This window comes from Mobula hypostoma, chromosome 10, assembly GCF_963921235.1.
Source record: "Mobula hypostoma chromosome 10, sMobHyp1.1, whole genome shotgun sequence".
NCBI lineage: Eukaryota > Metazoa > Chordata > Chondrichthyes > Myliobatiformes > Myliobatidae > Mobula > Mobula hypostoma.
The window spans coordinates 66,759,512-66,785,345 of NC_086106.1; the positions used below are offsets into that span (position 1 = coordinate 66,759,512).

Sequence of the window (25,834 nt, forward strand, 5' to 3'; positions counted from 1 at the left end):
TGCAGTAAATGTCAATAAATACATCTAACACCAGCTTCAATTAGAAAACCTGCCTTCAGTATTAGTGCAAATGGTTAAAAAAAATCTGGCAATTGATCACTTTGTTACCTGTTGTTTCTGACTCTATATCTTTAAGCAATTTGGTATCATATGCTATGCAAAATAATGTAAATGTTAAAAACCTGAAATAAATAAAGGAAACATTGAACAAATCAGGCAGCATCTGTGAAGAGAGTTTCAGGATGTAACTTGTCATCCTGCCATGCAAGAACAAATTCAGAGCCAGGCAACAGTGTTTGTGGAACAAAAATGTGGTTTCATGGAGCAATTTCGTAAAGCATGCTGCTTCTTGAGGAATAACATCTTACTCCTCTCGAAGCAAAATGGTAAAAGAAATGAAACCCAATGCTGAAGAGTGGTTGCTTCACATTTGATAAAATGAAGGGCTTTTGAAAAGGTTACTTTGACACATTGGCTGTTCTTTATGGAAACAAAATTGCTAGCTACGTTAGTTGGAAATGGACTGCTGTTTAACCTTTTCATTGAACATGTAATAAATTATACAATTCCTTCTCTACTCATGCAAAAGCAGTGTAGACATCCCATTTCTCATCAAATGTTGATTTTTAAAATAAAGAGTGTAATCTGAATATAATGAATATCTTGGGCAATCACTCCCAGTTGGAGTACAATGAATTTATACTTCTGTTAAAGTAAAAGGTTTCTTGAAAAAGCCAGAAGTATGCAATGATGAATGCAACTTACAACTTCTCTCTTCCACATTTTCTGAGGGTGGTGTGGTCCACTGGGTTCTTCAAAGGGCTAACATAGGATTGCAAACACTGCAGTAGTTGGATGGGTAGTACTTGACAGTGAGGACAGGCATTCAGAAAAAGAGAAAACATTCTTTTCCTGCTATTTTTGCTGGACTTCTGTATACTCACAAGGAGATGCAAATTTCCAGTCCCATCCAGGATGCTCCTCCTCCATTGTGATTGGATACAAGTTAAGGATTCCCAGCAGTCAATAAAGATTTTTCCCCCTGCCTAGAAAGCTTTCATAACATTCTTGAAACTTTTCTCTTCCTATAGTATTCACTTGCCATGATGATGCTTGTTTTTGAAAGACAAGTATTAAGCCAGCTGAGTACTATGAGAGCCATCAGGGCAATTCGTCTAAACAGGGCTTGTGGCCCCAAAGAGGCAGATTCACTTTTCCTAATAGTGGATATGGAGAATTTTGTCAGAGAAAACATCCATGATGAATAAATGTCTTAAGTAGATAGTTTAGTCCTCCAACTATACAAAACAGGAGCATACCATCCAGCCCCGCTAGTGCCCTCCATTAATTCATAAGATCATGGCTGATCTATTGGCAATCTCAGTTCCACATTCCAGTATATCCTTGGTAATCTAGCACCCCATGTCAGCTACTATATCTACTTCCACAAGAATATATTCAAACACTGTTCTTACTATCCTTTTGAGGAAAAGTTCCAAAGAATAAGTGTGACAAAGAAAATAGGCTCATGTGTCTGAAATGGGTTAACTCTCAGGTTTAAACAGTGAACCAATCCCAGTTCTAGATTCTTCAACAAGAGGAAATATTCTATCCACATCCACTTGTCAAAACCACTCAGGTTCCAATATGTTTCAATCATGTTCCCTCTCACTCTTTCAAACTACAGTTGATGCAAGCTTAACCTGTCCAATATTTCCCAAAAAGCAATCGGACCCTTTCACTGTAAACCTCCTATAAACTGCTTGTAAACATTACCATCAAGATCCTTCCACATCTCAAGTTATGCAAGCATAGAGAAAGGTGGGGCGGGGGGGGGAATCATCACTACCTAGTAGAACATGATAGGCACTGGATTGAGATCTCATCTTCAAATATTCTTTTCATCAGATGGCTAAAAGCTGTGTTGGCACGGTGGCAAAGAAGATGAATTCTACCCTTTTTACCTACTCTTTTCACAGGAAGCTCCAGATCAACAAAAGTGGACTACATTTACAGTCTAGTTTGCAATGAACTTTGTATTAACACTGTTCGATTAAAACTTGGGTATTATATGAAATCCTGATCACTACACTTTAAGGATAGTGTGAAAAGTGAAGGAAACATTCACCAGAATGGCTGACCAGGACAAGGGACTTCATGAACATGTAACAGGGAATCTAGGTAGGTCACCTTAGAATTGTGTTCAGCAAAATCTCAAGAACAAAGCATCCGGAGCATCAGTTCTATAGGTCAAATTAAACTGAAAAGGAGATAACAAATATGAGGAATGCTATCACAAAAATGTAGTTAACACAAAATCTTATAGTAATCTCAGTAATATTGGGCGCTACAGCAGGGTAGTGGTTAGCACAACGCTATACAGTTCAAGGTATTTGAGTTCAGTTCAAACCCAGCATCCTGTGTAAGGAGCCTTTGTACATCCTCCCCATGGAATGTGTGGGTCTTCTCTGGGTTATCCGGTTTCTTCCCACAGTCCAAAGGCATACTAGGTAGGCTAATTGGTTATTTCAAATTGTCCTGTAATTAGGTTCAAGTAAAATCGGGGTTGTCGGGGATTGCTGGGCAGTGTGGCTCAAGGGACTGAAAGGGCCTATTCCATGCTGTATCACTAAGTAAAATGAAATAACAAAAAAGTCTTGGGCTAACAATAAAATTAAATGACAATAAAGCCAAAGAATCCTCAAAATGCTCACAAAAGTCTGGAAAACGATAATTTTATTCAGGTTGGCGTTAACTTTAACACTGATCAATGAACCGATGTTTGACTGATTTAAGTGCTGGGCCAGATTCGAAAGGTCAGGTATGGGCTGAATCAAAGTGATGGGAACTCAGCCCGAGAGCATATTGAAGCAGCAATGCCTGGGTCCAAAAGTGAGGAAAGACCCGAAGTTGGCTGATTTAACCACTGGGTCAGTTTGAGAAGGTCAGGGTGTCAAGGCTGAAGGTCAGGGACAGGTCGGTATTTAGCTCACTGCTCGGCAAGGTTTACTCATCTTTGCTCTGAACTGTGGTTGTGGCCTGCAACTAACGGGCTCCTGGATCAGCAATGACTGGCTTTGTGGCTGTAAACTCAATTTTGTGAACTTCAGCTCTAAATTTTATTTGCTTACTTTTTATTGTTTAAACAATATGCTTTTTTTTTGCACATTGGGTGTTCAACGGTCTTTTAATATGTTCTATTGGGTTTCTTTGTTTTGTGGCTGCCTCCAAGGAGATGCATCTCGAAGTTGTATTTAGCATACATACTTTGATAATAAATGTACTTTGAACTTTGACCTGTATCTCTTGCTATTTTGCATGTTTCCTATTCTTAAAGGATTTTGCATTTAAAATGTTGCCAGCATAAATTATGTAGTCATTAAAAAAAAACTTTCACATCTGGCCTATTATGAAAACTTGCACCTTATAGAAATCTCAATGTTCTGAAACATATTGATTCATAAATTGTGACAGGCTTTGCTATTCATCAAATGTAATGCAGAGGCAAAGACTTGAAAATGGAGGCTACATTCTACCTAGATCAATTAACAGGACTAGATCAATTTTCAGATGTTCCCCACTTAGTTTTAATTTCCCACTATACTTAATCATGTCCCCTTAGGTAAATTAATTGAGCTGAAATGTCGAGAAGAAAAAAAAAACAAATGAACAAATAGGCCAGAGCACATGTAAAATAAGCTGAGAGTGAGGCTTGGGCCTACTCCGAGTTGCTCCGGGTTTCAGATCTAAGGATCCATTTTGGTTCAGGCTGTTGTTGTTTGATTTGGGGGTTTCCCCCTTTTCTCTTTGCATCGAGTGTTGGTCTTTATTTTTTTTTTAATTGGTTTCTTTTGGGTTTTTTGCTTTATGGCTGCCTGTAAGCAAACAAATCTCAAGGTTGTAGAATTTACACATTCTTACATAATAAATATACTTTGAACAATGTGTGGAAAAAATTATAGAAGCATTCTACTTAATGAGAAAGAATTTCTATCATTGGTTCCACAAAGGTACACAAAAAATACCCAAGAACAACAGCAACTAATTGGACTCATAAGAAAGATCCATGCAGTAAAACTTAATAATGCCTAAAGCAAATTAACATTACTTAAGCTTCCACACTCAGGTTAAGCTTTGCATTTTAATATACACTCTTGGGCATTCTCTTCATGTATGTATAATGAATGAGATGTTAGTCACAACCAAGGATCAATGTCAGGTGCAGTAATTTTCACTCTTCCCATGCACTTTAAGTTGCCAGCAGATCTCCTGCTGGTTTAGAACAGCCTTTAATTGAACATCTGTGCTCCCTAATTGTTTTATTAAAATATGTACAAGCAAAAATAAAAATGTGGAAGATCCTGATGCACATTCACTGACTTAAAAATGTCACTCATGAAAATCTTGGTATAAATAAAACTGTTAATTGCTATTTCTAAAGTAGTATTATGTTCAAGGAAAAATGACACAACAGATGTGAATATATTGTATTCATTCCTATTGTTACACCCAGTTATCAGCTTGCTCTTAACCCTTTCTGTACAAGCAATTTGCCTTCTGCACCAATTTACAAAATACTAATTTTAGCTTATGAAATTAAATATCAATCTCACTGTTTTAAGTTTTACAAATAGCACAATTTTGAAATTAATTTTTCATGAAGCATTCAATTTTCCTACACACATGCAAAACTAAACAAGTCCTTCATTGTCAGAAGTGCTATCTTCTGAATGATACAAAAAAACACGGCAAAATTTGCTCTTTTCCTTGGCTCTGTTTGAAAAATGAACCAGGTACAGTACCTATCTCCAATATTTATTTCTCAATTAACATCTCTAGACATATTCCCTGCCATTATTTAATTCTTTTTGAGAGCTGTCATTTTTTTATACATGCATATATAGCATTTGAGGACAAGCTGAAAAAGAAAGCATGGAAAGAAGCAATAAAAGTATTTACCTCACAACAAATTGCTCAAGTTGCATCAACAATTATAACATGAAAGGACAAAAATACAGGTATCAGAAGAAAAAAAAAAGCTTTTTTACAATACCTATACTAGACTGAAACAAGTGTAAAATTCAGATTTTACATTTCTCCCATCCATAGTAATTTGCTTAGCTGGCTGTTCTAAAAAAGATGCTGTACAAAATACCAAACTCCTCAAAAATAGCTTTAAAAATTAAAAATAATTAAACTTAAACTTAAAAAGTAAACTTCATTAAGTAAACTTAATTAATTCAAAAACATGTAATTAATTTACTTAACCTATGTCCCACATGACCATTTATTACTAAAGAAATGGATAAAGGTCACTATTCCTGTGAATTTGATGAGAATACAAACTAATGGAAGTTCTACAGGGATCTGTTGTGTGGCTCCTGCTATTACTATTTCAGAAAACACACTTTCATACCATACCACAAAAATGATTTATGATATAGAGCTAATAGTACAAGAGGAATCTGATACCAGTCTAAGGATACAGATTGTTTAAATTAGTAGGGGCTAAGGAACAGCAGATGGACTTTAATTTGGATAAGCACAAGGTAATTCACTTTGTAATGAAGAATGAAAAACATGCGCATACTGTAAATTAACATTAATAATCAAGATTAAAAGAATTTGGATGTGATTATTGACCATTCATTGTAACCTCCTCCCCCCATGAAGCTTATTACACAAAATCATTAACTGTTGAAATCTCTCAAAGGCATTTAATTATCTCAAAACAAGGCAGTCAATTTTGAAAGTTGAGGTGACCATGTCCAGAATACCAAATGCAAATGTGATACTCATTTCAAAAATAATACTGCTGTTTTACACTCGTTCAAGATATTGAAGAGATGCTGGAAATCAGAGAAAACCAAAATTAACTAAAAGAGTCAGGTTTGGTAGCATCTACAAGGAATGAAACTGAAGATTTAATTACTTATAAATCTCCGTATGATTTCAAGAGCTGAAACTTTTGTAACCCTCAGGTTCAGCTAGCAGCTTAATCTAGGTGAAGACAGCCTCCAGCCCGGCCAAACTTGAGAAATCTTGTTTGGAGGCAGATGCTGCGTGATGTGTTCCCCCGTTACAAATCAATATCACTAAATAATAAACACTACACAATATGAAATTAAACGATTGAGCTTTATAATTCTTAATTTGACTATAGGTTAGTAAAGAAACAAAGAAAGAAAAAGGCAATACACATAAAAGTTGCTGGTGAACGCAGCAGGCCAGGCAGCATCTTTAGGAAGAGGTGCAGACGACGTTTCAGGCCGAGACCCCCCTGAAACGTCGACTGTACCTCTTCCTAGAGATGCTGCCTGGCCTGCTGCGTTCACCAGCAATTTTGATGTGTGTTGCTTGAATTTCCAGCATCTGCAGAATTCCTGTTGTTTGCGAAAGAAAAAGGGCCCACTCTCTTGAAACAGTCTAATGTGCACGTTGGAGCTCACGTTTCCATCCATTCGCTCCCCATCGACCTCCTCCAAGCGTCGCGGGCCCTCGCTCCAAATCCACTCCGTCCAGCGGTCTTCCAACTCTCTCCCCTCACGTCTTCTCTCTTCATCTCTTACCCACAAAAGACCGCAAAATCCCTTCTCTCAGACCCACATGCCTCTCATTGGATGGCGCACATTCCAAAGGCCTCGTTATCTCTAATCATAACCCAAACATTGCTGCTGCAGAGAAACCATTACATTAGCAATAAAACCTTACAGTGCATTACACTCTCCCCCACCAAAGTTAGTCATGTCCTCATGATGTTGAGATAATTCGCCAATCCTTCCTGCAAAACACAAAGTCCAATCCGGGTGTAAAAGGCACTGACATAGCTCCCCAAAAGGGTAGGGGTCACACTCTGTTGCCCCAGTGCTACGTAGGCCAGCCTATCTGGTGGTCTCCTAATCCTGAAACCTCTGTTCCCCCTCACCTAACTCTTCAGGTTCAGACACTACTGGGAATATTTCTCGTTTACCTGGCAAGGCCTCCCATGGCCTATCACTTGTACCAACCTGCAACTTGGACCCCTCTGTCCCGTAGCCAAGCCCCACTTCATCCCTTGCAGAGTCCCGCTGCAACCCAGGCTGTCCACAGATAGGCCCCCCTGATAAAGTATGTGAAGGGTTAACATGGTCAGTTAAACATAGCAGGCTGTTTTCTCTGAAATAAACCACTGATGATCTACAGATGTGCTAAGCCATGCTGAGTCATATTTCTTCTCAGAGTCAGACAGTGTTTCAAGATCCTTGTTTCTTTGTGCAGTCAAGCACAGAAATAAGACCATTCCAGCCTGTTTGTGTATGAGGCCATTATACCTATTCTGTAATTTGTCTCTTGTTACTGTCAAGCAATAGATAAGTCTGATTCCAGCTTGGTATGTGTTGGGGGTATTTGAACGACCATATCCATTTTGTAAGGGGAATTGTGAGTTAATTGGTGGACTGGGCAGGAACAGCCACAGACTGTTCTTGTTTCAGCGACTAACTAAGCCCTGGGTGCTTTGAATAAAGAGTTTGTGCTTACACCGTCTCTGAGTGAGCTTATCGGGATTCCACTTCCACACCCCCCCCCCCAACCCTACTTTACCTGACTCAGCAGGAGGAGGTCTGGAAGTCTCTTCCTCAATCAATGGGGAGTTAGCATATACCACACATCCAGGTCCTCATCCTCCGAATCAGAATCCCTTTCAGAGTGGGGTCCAGCTTAAACACTCCTGCAATCGCCCACATTTCCACACAGTCCTCTTATTAGGTGTAGGCTCCAGGTCAGGCTCTGGGTCAACCTGCACCTCTTGTCCTGGGGGCAGCAGGTAGTTCTGATGGAGAATTTTGAAAGGTCCATTCCTATCCTCTAGTTTCACCCAGAAAACTGGGAGGTTTGGCATCTGACTCTCCACCACATAGGCATAGCCGCCCAGCAGTCAGCCAACTTATGTTTCCCAGGTAGCACTATATGCCTTCGGAAGACTCGGTCTCCCAGCAGGAGTCGGGAGAACCTAACTTTTTGATCATACCTCCTCTTATTTCCTTGATTCTGCTTGGCAGCCACGACCCCAGCTAATTGACAAGCCCTTTTCAGCTCTCTTCTCATATCAGACACATACTTAAGATAAGTCTTCGGTGGTAAGTCACCCTCGTCAGTCCCAAAACAAAGGTCAATGGGCAAACTTGCCTCGTGCCCAAACATCACATAGTATGGTGAGTACCCAGTCGCTTCAGTTCGGGTACAGTTGTAACTGTTGACTGCACTTGCTCTCCAATATGTTGACTCCACCTGCTCTTCTTGCTGATTTCCAGGGTCCTGAGCATGTCAAGAAAGATCCAATTACACCTCTCGGGCTAGGGATCACCCTATGGATGACAGGGCATGGTCCTCGACTTCTCAATCCCAAGCATTCCCAGTAACTCATGGATGAGTCTGCTCTCAAAATCCCGTCTCTGATCACTATGTATCCACCTGAGACACCCTCTGGTCCTTGTAGGAAAAGCCTATCTGGTGTAGTGGTCAGTGATGACTAAGACATTCACTGTGTTGCCAGCATCGGGTTCTATTGACAGGAAATTTATGCATACCAGGTCAAGGGGCCCCACACTCTGAAAGTGAGACACAGGAGCTGCCCACACAGGCAGTGTCTTCCTCCGTATGCATTGAATGCATGACTTGCAGTATTCTTCGACCTCCACCTTCATTCAGGGCCAGTAAAACCGGTCTCTGAGCAATCCATTAGTCTTTTCAACTACCAAAATGCCCAGAATCATCATGAAGTGACTACAACGCAATCCTCCGATACTTCTCGGGCAGAACCAGCTGGCAACGCCAAGGTCGGTCCAGGGGTGACAAGACCCCCCCGGTATAGGATCTGGTTCTGCAACTCCAACCGAGGCCATTCTCTCAGTAATGGAGGGACGGCCACGTGTTTCGTCTTCTCTGACTGAGCCTGTCTCCATTTTCGACTGCTGACCAAATGATACCGATGCCCGGCTCATCTCACTGAGCAGCTGCCACTTCCCCAGAACTCAATTTGGGCAGTTGATTTGTCTTCAGAGCAGTCAGGTTATAGTAAACTTGGGGAATAGCGTCATCAGAAGCTCCCAATTGATCCACCGCTCGATCCTGGCCCTCCTTTCCCTCTGCCTTCATGGTGACGGCAAATTGAGACATGGCCTTCACCCCTGGGGCAGGAACACTCTCCCACTCCTTGTTCCTGTCCAGTCCCTCATGTGCTCGTTGGGACAAAGCATCAGTATCAATGTTCCTGATCCCGGCCGGTACTTCAGGCTGAAATCATAGGCAGACAATGCCGCCAGCCACCGATGGCCTGTGGTAACCAGTTTCGCCAAGGTCAGGATATGAGTTAGGGGGCTGTTGTCCGTCCTCACCTCAAATCTGGCCCCAGAGAGGTAGTCACTCAGATTATTCACAACCACACATTTCAATTTCAGAAATTCCAGCTTGTGCGTGGGATAGTTTGTCTCAAAGGGCGACAGACTCTGGCTGACAAATGCAACAGGGTCTCAACCCGGTGCCCTGATCCTGATACAGGACACCCCCTAAGCCCTCTCGGCTGGCATCGATGTGCAGTACATACAGCAAGCAGGGGTCCGCAAAAGCCAGCACCGACGCCTGGGTCACAGCTCCTTCAGCGACTGAAAGGCCTCCTCACATTTTGCATCCCACCTCGCTCCAAAAGGCCCCGAAGGGTGAAGATACTCTTCACCCTCCTCTCCTTTTCTCCCCCTCCCTTTCTTCCCCAAGGGAGGGTAACCACACAGAAGCTGGTTCAACAGGTGATTCACTTTGGTGTAGCACTTCACGAACCTCCGATAGTAACCACAGAACCCCAAGGAACGAGCGCAAAGCGCTCACACTCTGGGGTCTTGGGCAAGTGATCACCGCCTCTGTCTTAGCTGGGTCTGTATCTACCCCATCCATGTGAGACTATGTGCCCAACATAGCTAACAGACGTCTTGCAGAGCTGGCCCTTGTCCAGGGAATGTTGAACCCTTCAGCTTTCAGGCAGCCCAGCACCTTCAGTAGCCTCGTTTCATGTTCTTCCAAGGTGGATCCAAACACGAGGTCATCCAGATACACCAAAACCTCAGGCTAGTTCATATTGCCCACCGTCTTCTCCATGACCCGCTTGAAGGTTGAAGGGGCTCTCGATATGCCCTGGGGCATCCTTTCAAACTGGAAAAACCCCAGGGGACATATAAATGCCGTCTTCTCTTTGTCATCCTCACTCTTGGGGATTTGGTAATATCCACTCATGTCCAGCACACTGAACCACTTCATGCCACTCAGACAAGCCAGCACATCTTTGATCCTCGGGACTGTATACTGTTCAAGGACGGTGCACCTGTTCAGAGTCCAATAGTCCACACACATCCGCACCTTCCCATTCTTCTTTTGGGCCACTACTATTGGGGACACATAGGGGCTTCGGGTCTCGGTGATGATTCCAGCTTCCTTTAACTTACACAAATGCTGCCGAAAGTCTTCTACCTCTGCAGGGGCCAGACTCTGCGACCTCTTTCTAAATGGGGTGTCCTCGCTCACCAGATAGCGTGACGAGTGCTCTTGGAACAACCCACATCAAATTTGTCAGTGGGAAAGACACCTTCCAGCTACACCATCTTTTCTGCTAACCTCCTTTTACAACCTGCAGGAACCGGGGAGTCTCCGAAGTTGAATGACTCAGCGGTCAATTTTCCCCCTTTTTTCAATAGTTTCTCCCTGGCTTGACCCACAGGGACACTAGACATTACCATCACCAGGAACAGATGCACCAGGGGCATCCCCCGCTTGAAGGTGACCTCCCTCTTCATAGTATTCCTGTCAACCACTGCCATCCTGCTCACCTCTACAACCGAGGGCTTCTGCAATTCAGGCCTCACCAGTAGCCCAGCAGGAAATCCCGACTCCCGCTCGTGGTCTTCCAGAGCGTCCACAAAGAGGGCCTCGCCCTCAGGCACTCCATGAAATTTGGGGGTCCCCATCACTCTCGCTACTTCCCCGGCCATACCAGCATTGGCTTTGACAGGGTGAACCACACAGTCCCTCGTCTAAATTTGGTATCCGGCACAATGTAGCCACGCACTTCCTCAAAAGCAGCTCAAAACAACGCGTGCACGGACATGTTTCCAGAAAGCTCTCTCCAGCCTTCTTGCAGGCCCCCATAAGCCTCCTCTCATGAGGGCTGCTGGTCCCCACCAGTATTGAAACGCCGCCCTTCTCAACGTGGTCTGGACAAACCAGCACTAATGTATCAAGGACCTCAGACACTCTCACATCAGCCTCCAAGAACTCCAACTTCACTGACAAATAACTGTTGTACGGATAATCACTAGCACTAAGCCTCAAGGTCTTCAGTGCCCTGAATGGGGTCAATGGTAAATGCTTCAGATACCCGTTGTAAAATGAATGGTACAACAACATGAGCTGTGACCCAGTGTTGAGTATGGTTTTAACATAAATACCCTCTATCCGTAGCAACACACTGGAGCATGGTCCCACTAAGCCTTCAGGAATAGGGCCTTTCATTTGCAGGGGTTCCTTGGTATATTGCTGGGAACATGTTCCCTCAGTGGGTCGCCTCTAAGTTTTCCCAACATCTCTCTCTGCTTAGGTACCCGGGACTCATGCTCCTTCTCGTGTGACACCTGCTGCCAGCAGTTCTCCGCATTGTTCGTCCCCTTAGGTGATCCGACCCCCATCAGCTTCATTATATGGGGAGGGGGGTGTCACACCTGCTGATAACAGCAAAGACATCTCAGTTCACATCTCTACCACAATCTCCTCTACCTCTCCTCGGGGTAGGCTATCCGTGGTCACTTCACTGCAGGGGACCACTACTGAGGACTGTACCCTGCTGACGGAGGCCTCCCATGCCTGCGACGTGTTCTCCTCTTCCCATACCTCTCTGATCAGCTCAACAAAAGAGGGAGGGGGGCACGTCTATGAGACTGTCAGAGACCTCAAACAATCAGGTCTGGGGACTGGGCACCTTTGGCTATCTGGCCCACTCTTAATTGATCCACCTCAGCCACCTGAATGACCCCGCTGCGCTGCAAGCAATTTAGCTGCCTCTCTAGCCGAAAAATATAAGCAGAAAGCTTCTCCCCCTGCTCCTGATGCATGTTCTGAAACCCCACCATGAGCTCCATCGGGCTTCCTGTCATACCAAAAGCATCCTCCAATGCTCACATGTAAACACTCATAGTTGCTTGGGGAAACCGCAACCTGACAGCTCTCACAATGTCAGCAGCCCACCCACTCAAACTCTCAACCAATCTCTGTCACTTTACGTCATCAGAGTATTGCCACTCATCTAACAACTGAGGGGTCTGCTCCGCCCAAGTCTCGTACTCTTCCCCTTTAGGGGTGAGCATTATTCCTGGGAATAGGTGGAGCCTACCCTAGCTGGGACTTTGAACATGGGCATTTTTCCACTTATCCGCCAGAGAGGTAAGGACAGATACTAACTCAGAATTCTCACTCTTCCCTGGGGGACGGGGACTAATTAGACATTCTAAGTCCGACCACTCCTTCCCCTCACTCCTCAGAAATGACAGAACCCTGTCTTTGAAATCTCCGCCCGCCCCCCCCCCCCAACTACAGGAAACTCAACTTGTGATTTGGTCCGCTACGTCAGTGCTGGTCTGTATTAAAACGAGAGCTGTGCCCGCCATTTTATCAAACTTCCGTGCCGCAATCACAACTTTAACAGTACTTAACAGGCAAATTAACAATTCATCGGGAGTACAAATATCTACCCCACTGGTTCAATGCTCAGGGTAATCAAACAGCATCCCATGAAATCAATCCTGAAACGATACCCCCACAATTGTAACCCTCAGGTTCAGCTAGCGGCTTAATCTGGGTGAAGACAGCCTGCGGCCTGGCCAAACTTGAGAAATCTTGTTTGGGTGGGTGCCGCGTGATGTGTTCCCCCGTTACAAATCAGTACCACGAAATACACTGTACACAATATGCAATTAAACAATTGAGCTTTATAATTCTTAATTTGACTATAGGTTAGTAAAGAAACAAAAAAGAAAAAGGGCCCATTCTCATAAAACAGTCTAATGCACACGTTGGAGCTCACATTTCCGTCCACTTGTTCCCCATCGACCTCCTCTGAGCGTCATGGACCCTCAGACCCTTGCTCCAAGTCCACTCCATCCGACAGCCTACCAACTCTCCCCATCACAGCTTCTCTCTTCTTCTCTTGTCAACAAAAGACTGCAAAATCCCTTCTCTCAGACCCACAAGAAACAACATCATGGCGCACATTCCAAAGGCCCTGTTATCTCCAGTCATAACCCAAACATTGCTACTACAGAAAATCCACTATATTAGCAGTGAAACCTTACAGCACGTTACACTTTAAATAACAGAGTGGTACAAATAGCACAATTTCTCATATTATACGAAGAAAAACAAAAGTATGTTCAAGATGAGGGAACTATGTAACAAAATATAGTGATAAAGCCAGAATATACAAAAATAAATTAGAAAGATGAAAGATTAAGTAAGCCTCAGAAAAGGAATAACTTCTTTTAAGCAAAAATAACTAATTTTAAAAATTACAACAGGCATGTACAAAATACTTCATAAAACATAATGAATCCCTTCCTGTTAGGATGATACACAAACCATCTCTGGAATTGATAGAGCTAACTGTGAGGATGATAAAATAAGATTAATGTCTTGGAGTTGTGATTAATTATCCAGCATGATCCAAGAGAGGATTTTTGCATTTCTTAAGGCTTCCTGATTTAAATTGATTGGATGGATTTCATAAAATATAAAACGGAATCAGAGTATTTAATATGTGAAATGTCTCTTTCTAATTACATGCCTGTTTGCATTCCTTGGTGACTATCTCAGGATTCACTCTCCTAAACAACTTGAAAAATCTTAACACACGAAAAACCTGAGATAAAGCAAAAATATAGTCTTCTCATATTAGAACTCTGATAAGCAATTTATTCTGACAGGAAAACAAAGTTTATTCAAAGATGGCTGACAATATCATAGTAATATTTTTCATCAACGCAAAGTATATTTGAACAAAATAGATTTTGAACACTGACATATAAACAAATACCGTACTAAAATCAACTCTTCATGTTGATGAATATAGAATGACTTTTTACATGATAAACACTTGGCCAGGTATTTTCTTGTCTCCAAAAGAACATACTTTTCTCATCCAAAGGCAACAAAATATATTTAAATGCTTTTATGAATGCCAGATTTAATTCAAATATTCTTATACTGTTTCACGAGTTCACAGTCAAATTCAAGCAAATTACATTATTGTTTGTAAGATTCCACAATTTTTTTTAAAGTCGCATTAGGGATCCAAGGAATGAATAAGCGATTTGCATGCATTTCTGTCGAATTAAAAATAGCAACCTTTTTCATAGGTGTATTAGATTTATCAATATCAGCTGGCATATTACATAACTTCCTTTTCGAAATGAGGCAGAACATCACACTTCATTTCAAGCTCTTTGTGCAGTGAATCCTATCAAGTAAAATTTATTATGGAAAATGTTGAAGACCCTGCACAACACCAAGGGGAATGGATTTACTCAGGATAAATGTTAGGTAAATTAGATGGCAAATAGCAGTTCTCTCCGTTACTACCAGGAATGTCAGAACCCCTGCACAGAATGTGCAAGAGCTTAAGTACTGAACTCCAGAGAGGTGGGTAAGGAAAATTTCTCCAGCAGGGGGAGCCCTAAATGTCAACACTCCTAAATGTACAGCAGATCAGAACACATCTGTAAAAAGATGTTTAATGTTCAGATTAATAACCATCAGAATACGTCTATCCTCAAATTCTAACACAGGTTTTCAATCTGAAAGAATTACCATCTTTACTTCTCTAAACACGTGGCCTAATTTGCTGAAATGTTCTGAATGAGCAATGAATCAAACCATGAACGCTATCTCACTGTTTTTGCCGATACTTATTTAATTTTATATAGGTATAGATATATATTTCTTATTCTAATTTATAGGTTTTTTATCTGTTGCGCTGTGGCAAAACAGCTATTTCACGATGTACCTTAGTGATAATAAACCTGATTCTGATCTCCAGGACTATGCAAGTTTATTAGTCATTAGTTTTCTTAGCACAGGTGGCAACAACAGAGAATATACATGATTTGGCAATTTTCCCCTATGATACTGGCTTCTTTCGAGTTTTAAAATAATACTGGAGACCAAACTGTCATATCAGACAAGACACTTTGCTACATCCTCCATAAAAGGATAACATTCTGTCAGTAACCGACTAGAAATCATACTGCTCTTCATTCAAATCTATAACATACAGTAAACAACAATTCCCTTACCCAAATGGTCACAAAAATCAATTCTGGATTAAAAGCAAGTCAATCAGTATGCCAAGTTAAGGATCAGTAATCAATGACCAGTTTTATATTAGATGTGAGAAAAAAATCTCAGGTTATTTGGAGATGATAAATACAGTGAATGGATATGTAAAAGTCTAATGCCAGTCTCTATAAATAAAGTAGAGGCACCCAATGCTTTGATAGGTTTAAAGGTAGATAAATCCCCAAAACTAGAAAGGATTTATCCAAGCTATTATGAAAAGAGACTGCTGGGGCTCTACCAGAGATTTTAAATCGTCGTTGGACACTAGCAAGATGTCAGGTAATTGGAAAATAGTAAATGTGGTCTCCCTTTACAACATTAAATTGAATTACCTCAAGAAGTAACAAAACATATGAGGGCTGGGCATGAGATGGGATTTAATGGACTTTAGTTAAGCTTTTGACAAGGTCTCACATAGTTCCAAACAATTAAAGGCCACGGAATCCAGTGCAAGTGGCAAATTGCAAACAAAATTTGCTTGGCAATAGGAGACAGAGGACAATACCAATGAAAGAAACTCTTAATGTATGATTGCTTCATATCCCTGTGGAGCTGAACCCACCCCAGCATACCCAGAATATAGAATTTGAAGACTCAGCTAGGATTTCACAGACATTTATTATCTAGATAATAGGCACTAATTCAATGAATCACCACAAACCAAGTGAATAATGATGTCATAAGACCACATTTACCTCCATTTGACACCAGTTTAGTGAAGACAAACTAAATGGCGCTATAGAAATTCACCTGTAGCTGAAGTGCTTCATGATTGTCCAGTCCTTCTACAATGGGTGCAAATCTTTCTCTGTTATTCTGTTCAGCAGCTGTGGTTATAGCTTCCAAGATTTTATCAAGGCTAAGGGATTATAGAATATGTTATTAGGATCATGCAAATAAAGCCACTTTCCAATTTAACTCTTCTTAACTGCAAATTTTCAAAGTAATTAATTATTGCATTTACGGCATCCAAATTCATTATCATCTAGAAAATCTGCTTCAAGAGTAACCTGGGACATTGTGGAAATATAGAGAACAAATTCTTGCAGACTTTGCAAAGATATTTGTATCATGTAATGGGTGAGGTAGTGAAAGGAGGAATATAGTGCTTTCATTAAAGAAGGAATGACGGTCATATCAGAGAACTACAGAGTGGTAAGCCTAACATCAATGGTGGGTAGGTTACGATCGACCTGCATTTAGAAATACTGATAAGGGATAATCAGTTCAGTCACTCAAGGACCCATCCCGAGACAGCCAAAAACAGTTAAACTTGTCAAGGGAAGAGGCAGCACTTAATACTACTAGACAAAGTATTTCAAAATTCACCTTAACCTTAACTTGGTCCTTTATGTACATGCCATTGACACCATTTCAAAGTAAATTATTCAGTCCAACCTCACTGCAGCCCCTAGTCAATAAAAGCAAAAAGACAATATGGCAATTGTAAAACAATACAACCCTAGGAACATGCTGAAGTCCTAAAACTTGAAAGAGAAGAACCTCAAGAACAAAACCATTACTTAATCTCTCATTTCTTGGATGAGGAAAATATGCTAGGAGACCTCAGTGATGCAATAACCATGACCAGATCCAAGAATGAATGCAGCAACTAAAGACAAGAATCCTTGTAGTTCACCCTGTGTTCTCTTTAATCATGATCTAATCTCTCAATTTGTAGTATAGTTTCCATCCATCCAGAAGCACTATTACACATGACCTTCATAATTAACAACAGAAGAAATGCAGGAAACAGCATCAGCTACTAAATTATGGCCTGCTTTGACATCATGAAAGCCAATGACTCCAGCAACTTGGAGAGAGCACGTGGAATGATTTCACATCAATTCTTCTGCTGCCTGCAAAAATTTGCCTCCATGTTATGTCCAATACTTGCAGACATGCATGTTATGATCATAACCAATGGTTCCAGACCAGACCCTAATTCAGTGCAAACTAGCGTTAGGTAACGCTGACTCATCACCGCATCACTTTCTCAATCTTGCTGCACGCCATCTCCAAATAAGCTTCCATTGTGGTGAAACAGATAGATCTGTTGAACAGGAAACTCGATATTGCTTGGTCAAACCAACTTTAGTACTCACAAGATGCAGTATGCAAATGGCATTTGTTACACTCACATTCTGAATCCAAGCTACATGACTTACTGGCTTGAACACTGAAGCATGCCAGAGAAGAGTCCTTGCATTGAACAGCCACAGAAAAGAAATTCCATAACAATCTCTCTCCACATTATAACACTGTCCAGAATGGACACCTAAAATGTGTGGATTGCTTTCCACTTCTCAGCAACCATCTCTCAACAAAGGCAGACATCATGATGACATCTACCATCACCTTCAGTGCACCATCACAGATTTTGGCTGTTTAAGAGAAAATGTGCTTCACGATTAAGAACTCAAATCCAACACAAACTCTTTTCTTCTGGAAACTAGTGATCCCTGCAGTTTGATATACTTTGAGATCTACAGCAGACACTTCAAAGCAGCAGAGAAATATCGCCAATGCTGCCTCTGCAAAATCGGTCAACCACAATGGGGTACTTTCTGTTGTAGGCCCATCACCAAACTAATGAAATGAACATTTAAGTTTGAGCTTCATTAACAACAAAATCTTAACAGGTGTAGAGTGGATGCATTTGACCTTATCTTCTGAGACTCCTTAAAAGAGTCTAACAGCCTTCCTAATACATAGGAATGCACAATGAAAAGGTAAATTAGTGTCATGTGAATTGGTGCCTGATGGTCAGCAGAGACTTGGTGAGCCACAAGGGCTTGCTTCAACACTGTACAGCTCCATGGTACATTACAGCCATATGGCACATTAGCCACACGATAGCTTACAAAACAGGACTGGAAACAAGCCATCCTCAATTCTGTGAGCATGAGGAATTCTGCAGATGCTGGAAATTCAAGCAACACACATCAAAGTTGCTGGTGAACGCAGCAGGCCAGGCAGCATCTCTAGGAAGAGGTACAGTCGACGTTTCGGGCCGAGACCCTTCATCAGGACTAACTGAAGGAACAGCCAGTAAGAGATTTGAAAGTGGGAAGGGGAGGGGGAGATCCAAAATGATAGGAGAAGACAGAAGGGGGAGGGATGGAGCCAAGAGTTGGACAGGTGATTGGCAAAAGGGATATGAGAGGATCATGGGACAGGAGGCCCAAGGAGAAGGAAAAGGGGGAGGGGGGGAAAAAAACCCAGAGGATGGGCAAGGGGTATAGTCGGAGGGACAGAGGGAGAAAAAGCAGAGAGAGAGAAAGAATGTGTGTATATAAATAAATAACGGATGGGGCACGAGGGGGAGGTGGGGCATTAGCGGAAGTTAGAGAAGTCTACGTTCATGCCATCAGGTTGGAGGCTACCCAGACGGAATACAAGGTTTGTGGCCTTCTATATATTGGTGAGACCCGACGCAGACTGGGAGATCGTTTTGCGGAACACCTACGCTCTGTCTGCCAGAGAAAGCAGGATTTCCCAGTAGCCACACATTTTAATTCCACATCCCATTCCCATTCTGATATGTCTATCCAGGGCCTCCTTTACTGTAAAGATGAAGCCACACTCAGGTTGGAGGAACACCACATTATATTCCGTCTGGGTAGCCTCCAACCTGACTAAACAAAAAAAACCCAAAGACTTGGTAACCCGAGGCTTATAACTGCTAAGCCCCGCCCCTAGACCAACCAAAAGCTAATTAACTCAATTATCTTCCATTTCACACAATCTGAAACTCTACTGCCAGTTCTCACAATAAACACATATACCTCGTTATAGAATTCACCATTTCCCGGTTAAATAACTTAAATAAGCCCCAAACCTTTACCACAAGATGAGTAATTAGGTAATATAACCCTTGACCCAATTAAAGATGATATCCTCCACCATCAGCACACCTGTGCAGGTTGCTGCTGCCTCTATATAAGACTGCTCTGTGCAGCAGCTCTGTTTCAGACCCAGTGACTGTGGAGGAGAGAAATGTCAGATTATCATGACATTTCAGCAAAACACTTATTGGAAAGATGAATATGAATAAATTGACCTGAGATAATTAAACTGTGACACAGTGTGTTTCTTTTTTTAATACCCATTACTGCTGGGGATCAGTGTAAAATTGTGACTGTTGATTTATTGTGATGCGTGCACTCACCACAATAACAGAGGGAATAAAGTGTGTGGATGACCCTTTGAGTGTTTTACTGACTGTGCCATGTGCCCTCCATAATCAGTGACAGGCCTTCCTCACAATCACAATTAAAATTTCAAAAGAATAATACATAGATTTCAAAATATAAATACATTTTAACTTACATGTTTTCTTCTCCAACGATGCAGACTGCAGAAAGAATTTTGACAATTTCTATCATCATGTTTGTTTGCTTTGGATCAATTGCTCTTGCCAGTAACAGCAGACTCCTTTCATCACCTAATATTCTTTGAAGCCCAAACTAAATGGAAAGACAAAAAAAAGATTTTAGTTTGCAAGATAATTCTGATAGTCTTACTGTCATGCTTCATTGAACATCTAATCATAATTGTCATATAGGGAACTTTAATTCAATGTGAGTGTATCAACACTAAATTTTCCTGAGCTACTGAACATTATATTTATCATTATGCCCTTCTGTTCCCCCCAAACAATTTGCTGCAGCTTGTAACATAATAATGTTGCAGCAGCTTCGAAATGTTTGCCCGCCAACAGATTCCATTAAGTATGATCTGAAGATGCGCGCTTGATTTGTAAAGGTAAATTATCCTGCAGTCATAATCCCTGCCAAAAATGATTAGACTTCTCGAGTACCTCTCGCCTTCTCCTCACCCAGACACCAAAAAAGTCCTTTCAAGTGAAGCAGCAATGCACTTGCACTTGTTTCCAACTCGTGTAGGCGCATATAGTGTTCACAATATGGCTTTCTCTACACTAAATAAACCACATTCAGGTTAAGAAGCTATTTTGCACAACACGTCCATTCAGTTCACAAGGGTAACAGTTTCCAGATATTTTTCACTTTTTCTCAATCCTACTACCACTATGACATTTCTGTCATTGCCCTCCTATACTGTTCCAATGAAGCCTCATACAAGTTTGAGGAATAGCAGCATATCTTCTGCCTAGGGTTATTGAAGCTCCTGGAATTCAATGTTAGATTCACCAATTTCAGTTAAGCAGCTTTTTTTTTTAATGCAGTTTTTCATTAATTCTTTTAAGGTAATTATTCTATTTGGATTTATTGAGCATACCCGCAAGAAAATGAATCTCAGGGTTGTATATGGTGACATACATCTACTTTCATAATATATTTACTCTGAATTTTTAAAATAATTTAAAGTAATTTGTGTCAGAGCTAGCTACTGATACTGATCATCTCTCATTGATATTTCTGTATTCCCTTATTCCAGCAATTGCTGCATTGTCATTGTTATTCCACCTGCTCACCCCAAAACACTCTCCTCAGACATCCATTATATAGCAATTTTTTTCATCTAAATAACCTTGGATCCCAGCCTTTATTGTCTTCACACCTTCCCCACCACATCTTAAATCACGTTTCAACACTACTTGCTAAATGGTGAAGTATCATTCACTTACAAAGTTAATTCTGTTTCACTCTCCACAACTGTTGGCTGAACTACTGAGTAGCTCCAACATCAATGTGGTCATTTGTGATTTAGTTGACTTTTAAAAAAACACGAAGAATTCTCCAACATAAAATAATCATGTTGTATGCGTTTCGGTACACAGTGAACCATAGCAATACCTTGTTATTCATAAATGCTTTCAGACACTGGATGAGCTTATGCTGGTTTTTTTTATCAATCATTTCTTGTCTAGGAGAAAACAAATATCAAATGCATAATTACCTCAAAGTTTTTCACTTCTTGTTAACACAGGCATTAAACTATATTATACCCAAATAGAATCTATATACAAATCTAAATAACAGTTTATTGTCCCCAAGACTGCACATACAAATGCAAGAATAGGGACAATATTGCATCTTGTAAGACTAAAAGATCGGAGATAAAAAGAAGCAAAATTTGAATGAGAGCTTAACATTTATCATAAAAGGAGTATATGGAAAGGCTATTGTATCAGCACCATATATTCAAAGACAAAAACTCTTGGTGCAAGTTGGGTGGTTGGAAATGGTATTACTAAAGCCACACAGACATAGCAAAATGAGCAATGTCCACCCTGTATGTGGTAATGGTTCATCATGGTCACATATACAGAGGTATAGTGGAAAAACTTTGCTTTTGCACGCCATTTGTACAATCATTTCATTACAACAGTGCACTGAGCATAAGGGAATAAGGGAAATATAGGGAAGTATAAGGGAAAAGCAGAAATTAGAATGCAGAATAAAGTATTACAGTTACAGAGAAAGTGCAGTACAATAAGATTCAAGAACAAAACAAGGTAGATTGAGATCGAGACTCCATTTCAGTGTACTAAGGTACTGCTCACTAGTTTTAAAACAGTGGATTAGAAGCTGTCCTTGAACTTGGTGGTACATACTTTCAGGGTTTTTAATCTTTTGCCCAGCGGGAGGAGGTATAAAAAAGGATGTCCAAAGTGGGAGGGGTCTTTGATTACGTGGGCTGCTTTACTAAGGCAACAAAAAGTGTAGAGAGAGTCCATGGAGGGGAGTGTGGTTTCCATGATGTGCAATTGTAACTACAAAGGGTTGACAGTTTTTTAAAAAATATATAGTATCATCTCATTTATATTCCTATAAAATATATGTATAATTTCTTTATGGTTACAATCTATAAATATCTTACCAAGAGCAAAAAAGAGCAAGAACTCACAGCAAATAAAAGAAATATTGGAAAACAACAATGAAAAGGGTGAGGCAGAAAGGGTGAAAGAGAAAGGGAGATTGTACAAGAGGAAAGAGGAGATAATCGGCCAGGCTGCCTCACATGATGGACGGCCAAAAGAATGGGAAACTGAAACTGAGCACCAGCACAAGCAAGCTTTCCCAGACAAAAGTGATAGTTATAAATAAACATTTTTAAAAACAGTAATATTAGTTGCCTAGAGCATAGTAAATATTAGTCCCTAAATTTAATATAGACATATCTAAATGTCTTGATGCAACATAATTTCGTTAACAAATTTTCCACCTCTTCTGTTTTCACATTTTGCAACATGCTTATTGCTTACTGTTTTTTGTCCAGTAGCTTTTCCAAAGCATCAAGCATGAGACCAAGTCCTTCATGGCCGAAATTATTAACCCAGCTGAAAAACAAAACACATTAATTTATGAGATTTTAAGGACACATGAATATAAATATCAATCATTTCAGAATATAATGATGCACAAAAATTCTGGCAAATTCTTCAAATCACACTGGCTTAAATTTTGTAGATGATATTGGAAACAGTCAATGATTTAAAAATGAAAGTGGTAAGTCTAAGACTAATGTTAATGATTTTATTTTAGACAAACTCATTCCAATGGTAAAATTTCAATAGTTTGTTTAGAAAGTTACATATTTCAGTTAAAGAAAATGGTAGATAAATGAATTAGAAATATTCCTTTGAGTAATTTAATTGGTTTACATTCGCTATTCTATTCTTCATAGATTAAACAGAATCACATGCCAAAAAACAGACCTTTTAGCCTGATGGATCCTTGTTGACCATCAAGCATGCATCCACCTGTATTAATCCTGCACTTGTTTTATCACCACCTACTCCCATCAACTTCCGGAATTCAATGCTGTTCTATTAAATTCATTAACTTACACAAGAAGAAATTTACAGTGGCCAATTAACCCAATCAACCACACATCTTTGGACTGTGGAACCCCTAGCATCATGGTGGTGCAGCTGGTCAAACTGCTGCCTAATCTCACTAACAACCTGGTGACAATTCTGACTTCGGGGACTGTCTATGTGACATTTGTAAAGATGAGGATTTCCTCTGTGGGTGTTCAAGCTCTCAAATCCCAAATACATGTGTATTTACTCATTATAGCAAAAAAAATTACACAGAGAAAATAATCTGCACATTTAGATAAATGGAATCACTCTAAATCAATTCATGAACTTAAGTTGAAAACTTCTATGCAGATACTTTTAAATAAAAATATAGATAAAAGTGCTCTCTTGATCTTTGGTAAACAGTGAGATGCTGAAATATATGCTTCTGACTAAAATACTTACTGCAAATTGATCTGTGTTAAATCCTTGCATTGTCTCCCCTAAAATATTATACCTCAGATTTCTCATCTTGTGAAACATCAAAAATAAACCATTCTTTCAGAGGTAAACAATCAAAATACTCATCAAGGGATAACAACCTGCAACAATGTTTCCTGAGAAAAAATGTTGCTACTATTTTGCTTTCATACTAGTTTATCATTATAAATTCACCTGTGTGGCAATTTCATCTTTTTTTGTAATTTATTTTTTATTGACGTTCATCATCAAATAAATATTTCCATAAAATGTATTTCAGATATTGTACATATATACTATAATTGTACAAAAGGCTGCTCCTCATGATCTTCAAGGTGGAAACTAAATAAATGATCGCAAACTTCTGACATCACTTCAAAGGCAGAACAGTCTCTCCAGACTAGAAAACTGGAGAGAACAAACAGTACTTAACCATCTTAACTGTTTACTCAGGCACATTTCTTGTGACTGAACTTTCAATGTAGACTTGTTCCACAATACAATAGGTTTTTAACCAAAAAAGCGTGCCATTTCATGAGAGGGAGATCTACACAGACAATTGTAATGCAGACTTAGCGAAACTACATGAAAAATCGAGATAATACAAAATTATTTTCCATCTAATTTCTTTTTCCCAGTTGCTAACTAAAAATGGCAGTTTCATAAACACTTCCTGTCTTCCAAACATCTTTCAAATTGTCATTCTTCAAACGAGATCCCCGAACTGCCAGGTTTTCCCATCAAGGTGGTGTATACAAAGTCTAATAAGCCCACACACATAAAATTTCCTTTCCAAAGAACTACTTTTCCAAATCCAATGACACACTGGCACACTAGCTAAGATTTGAAAACCCAGATCAAAAACTGAATATAGGACCTTGAAGTCCTTTTCTCCATATGACAATTCACAATTCATTACCCACTACCAGTGAACAAAACCTTTGTTTGCACTACCTCAACCTATTACAAAATAGCTTGGTATTTATCACTGAACTATTATTCTGTGCATTATCTCATTTTAGCTGGAATGTCAGCTATTTTACAATGCTTAAGTGATGAAAACACTTTATTGGAAGTGCTCTGAGGGGCCTTGAAGCCAAGGAAGAGGCTTTGCAAAGTGTATTGTTTATTTAACAGAGGGTCACATTCAGTTTTGGGCTTGAATTTTGAGGATATTTCCTTTCTTTTGTCTTCTGAATATTGTAAGTTTCCAAGTCTGCTTTATTATTTTTTCATGGACAGAATTCTTCAAGATTAACTTTTTACCTAAGATCGCCTTCTAAGATTTTGCATTAAGTTTGTATTTTTCCAAAGAAAAAATGATGAGATGAAAAGGGTAATAGGGGTGGGAGGAAACCAAAATATTTAACGCCAGAAAAAATGCTACACTATTATAGATACTTCAAAGTCATTCCCTGCTAAATAAATTTGAAGACAATTGTTTACCTTAGAAACATAGCAAAAAATGTTAAAGTCTCACTGTTGTTCCTACTGCTTGATGATAGCAGCCTTCATTTTAATACTTCAAAACACAAAAAAAATTTGCGTCAATAAAATTACCTTTCGTCCACTGATGAGTTCTGCAATGGCTCTGAAATGGGCCCTCCAGTCCAATTAGTCTGTGTCTACTAAGATACCACACAAAGCTAGTCATATTTGCCTGCATTTGCCCCATATTCTTCTCAACCTTTCCTATCTACGTACATTTTAAATGGTTTTCATGTACTTGCCTCACCATTTTCCCTGATAGCTCATTCCATATACTGACAGGTCACTGTGTAGAAAAGTTGCCCTTCAGGTTCTTATTAAATCATTCCTCTTTCACCATAAACTTATGCCCCCTAGTTGTCAATTCCCAAAACAATGAAAAAAGACTGTACATTCACCCTACTTTTACCCATCAATTTTATACACCTCTCCTACATACCAATGAAAATAGTCTCAACCTGCTCAATCTCTCTTCATAATTCAGTCCTTCAAGTCCTGGCAACATCCTTGCGAACCTCCTCTGCACTGGTTCAAGTTTAATAGCATAGTTCCTATATGAGAGTGACCAAAATGGAATAGAATATTCCAAATACGGCCTCAACCAGAAGAATTCTACATCCTGGTTCAAGAGAGATTCAGTCAGAGACCATAAGACATAGGAACAGAATTAGGCCACCTGCCCATGGAGTCTGCTCCGCCAATCATGGCTGATCCTTTTTTTCTATCTCC

General features: G+C 40.2%; 1 protein-coding gene across 4 annotated transcripts in view; it reads right to left on the minus strand.

The window, feature by feature from the left end:
* Nucleotides 1-25,834, minus strand: part of diaph2 (diaphanous-related formin 2) — a 638,125-nt gene that overhangs the window by 424,918 nt on the left and 187,373 nt on the right. For all 4 annotated transcript variants that reach the window (XM_063060627.1, XM_063060626.1, XM_063060628.1 and 1 more), the window contains 4 exons: nt 22,598-22,672; nt 21,186-21,255; nt 19,738-19,874; nt 16,156-16,264 (listed from right to left, as the gene is read on the minus strand). In XM_063060627.1, coding sequence (XP_062916697.1) covers nt 16,156-16,264; nt 19,738-19,874; nt 21,186-21,255; nt 22,598-22,672 — 391 coding nt within the window. The remainder of the gene's footprint in view (nt 1-16,155; nt 16,265-19,737; nt 19,875-21,185; nt 21,256-22,597; nt 22,673-25,834) is intronic.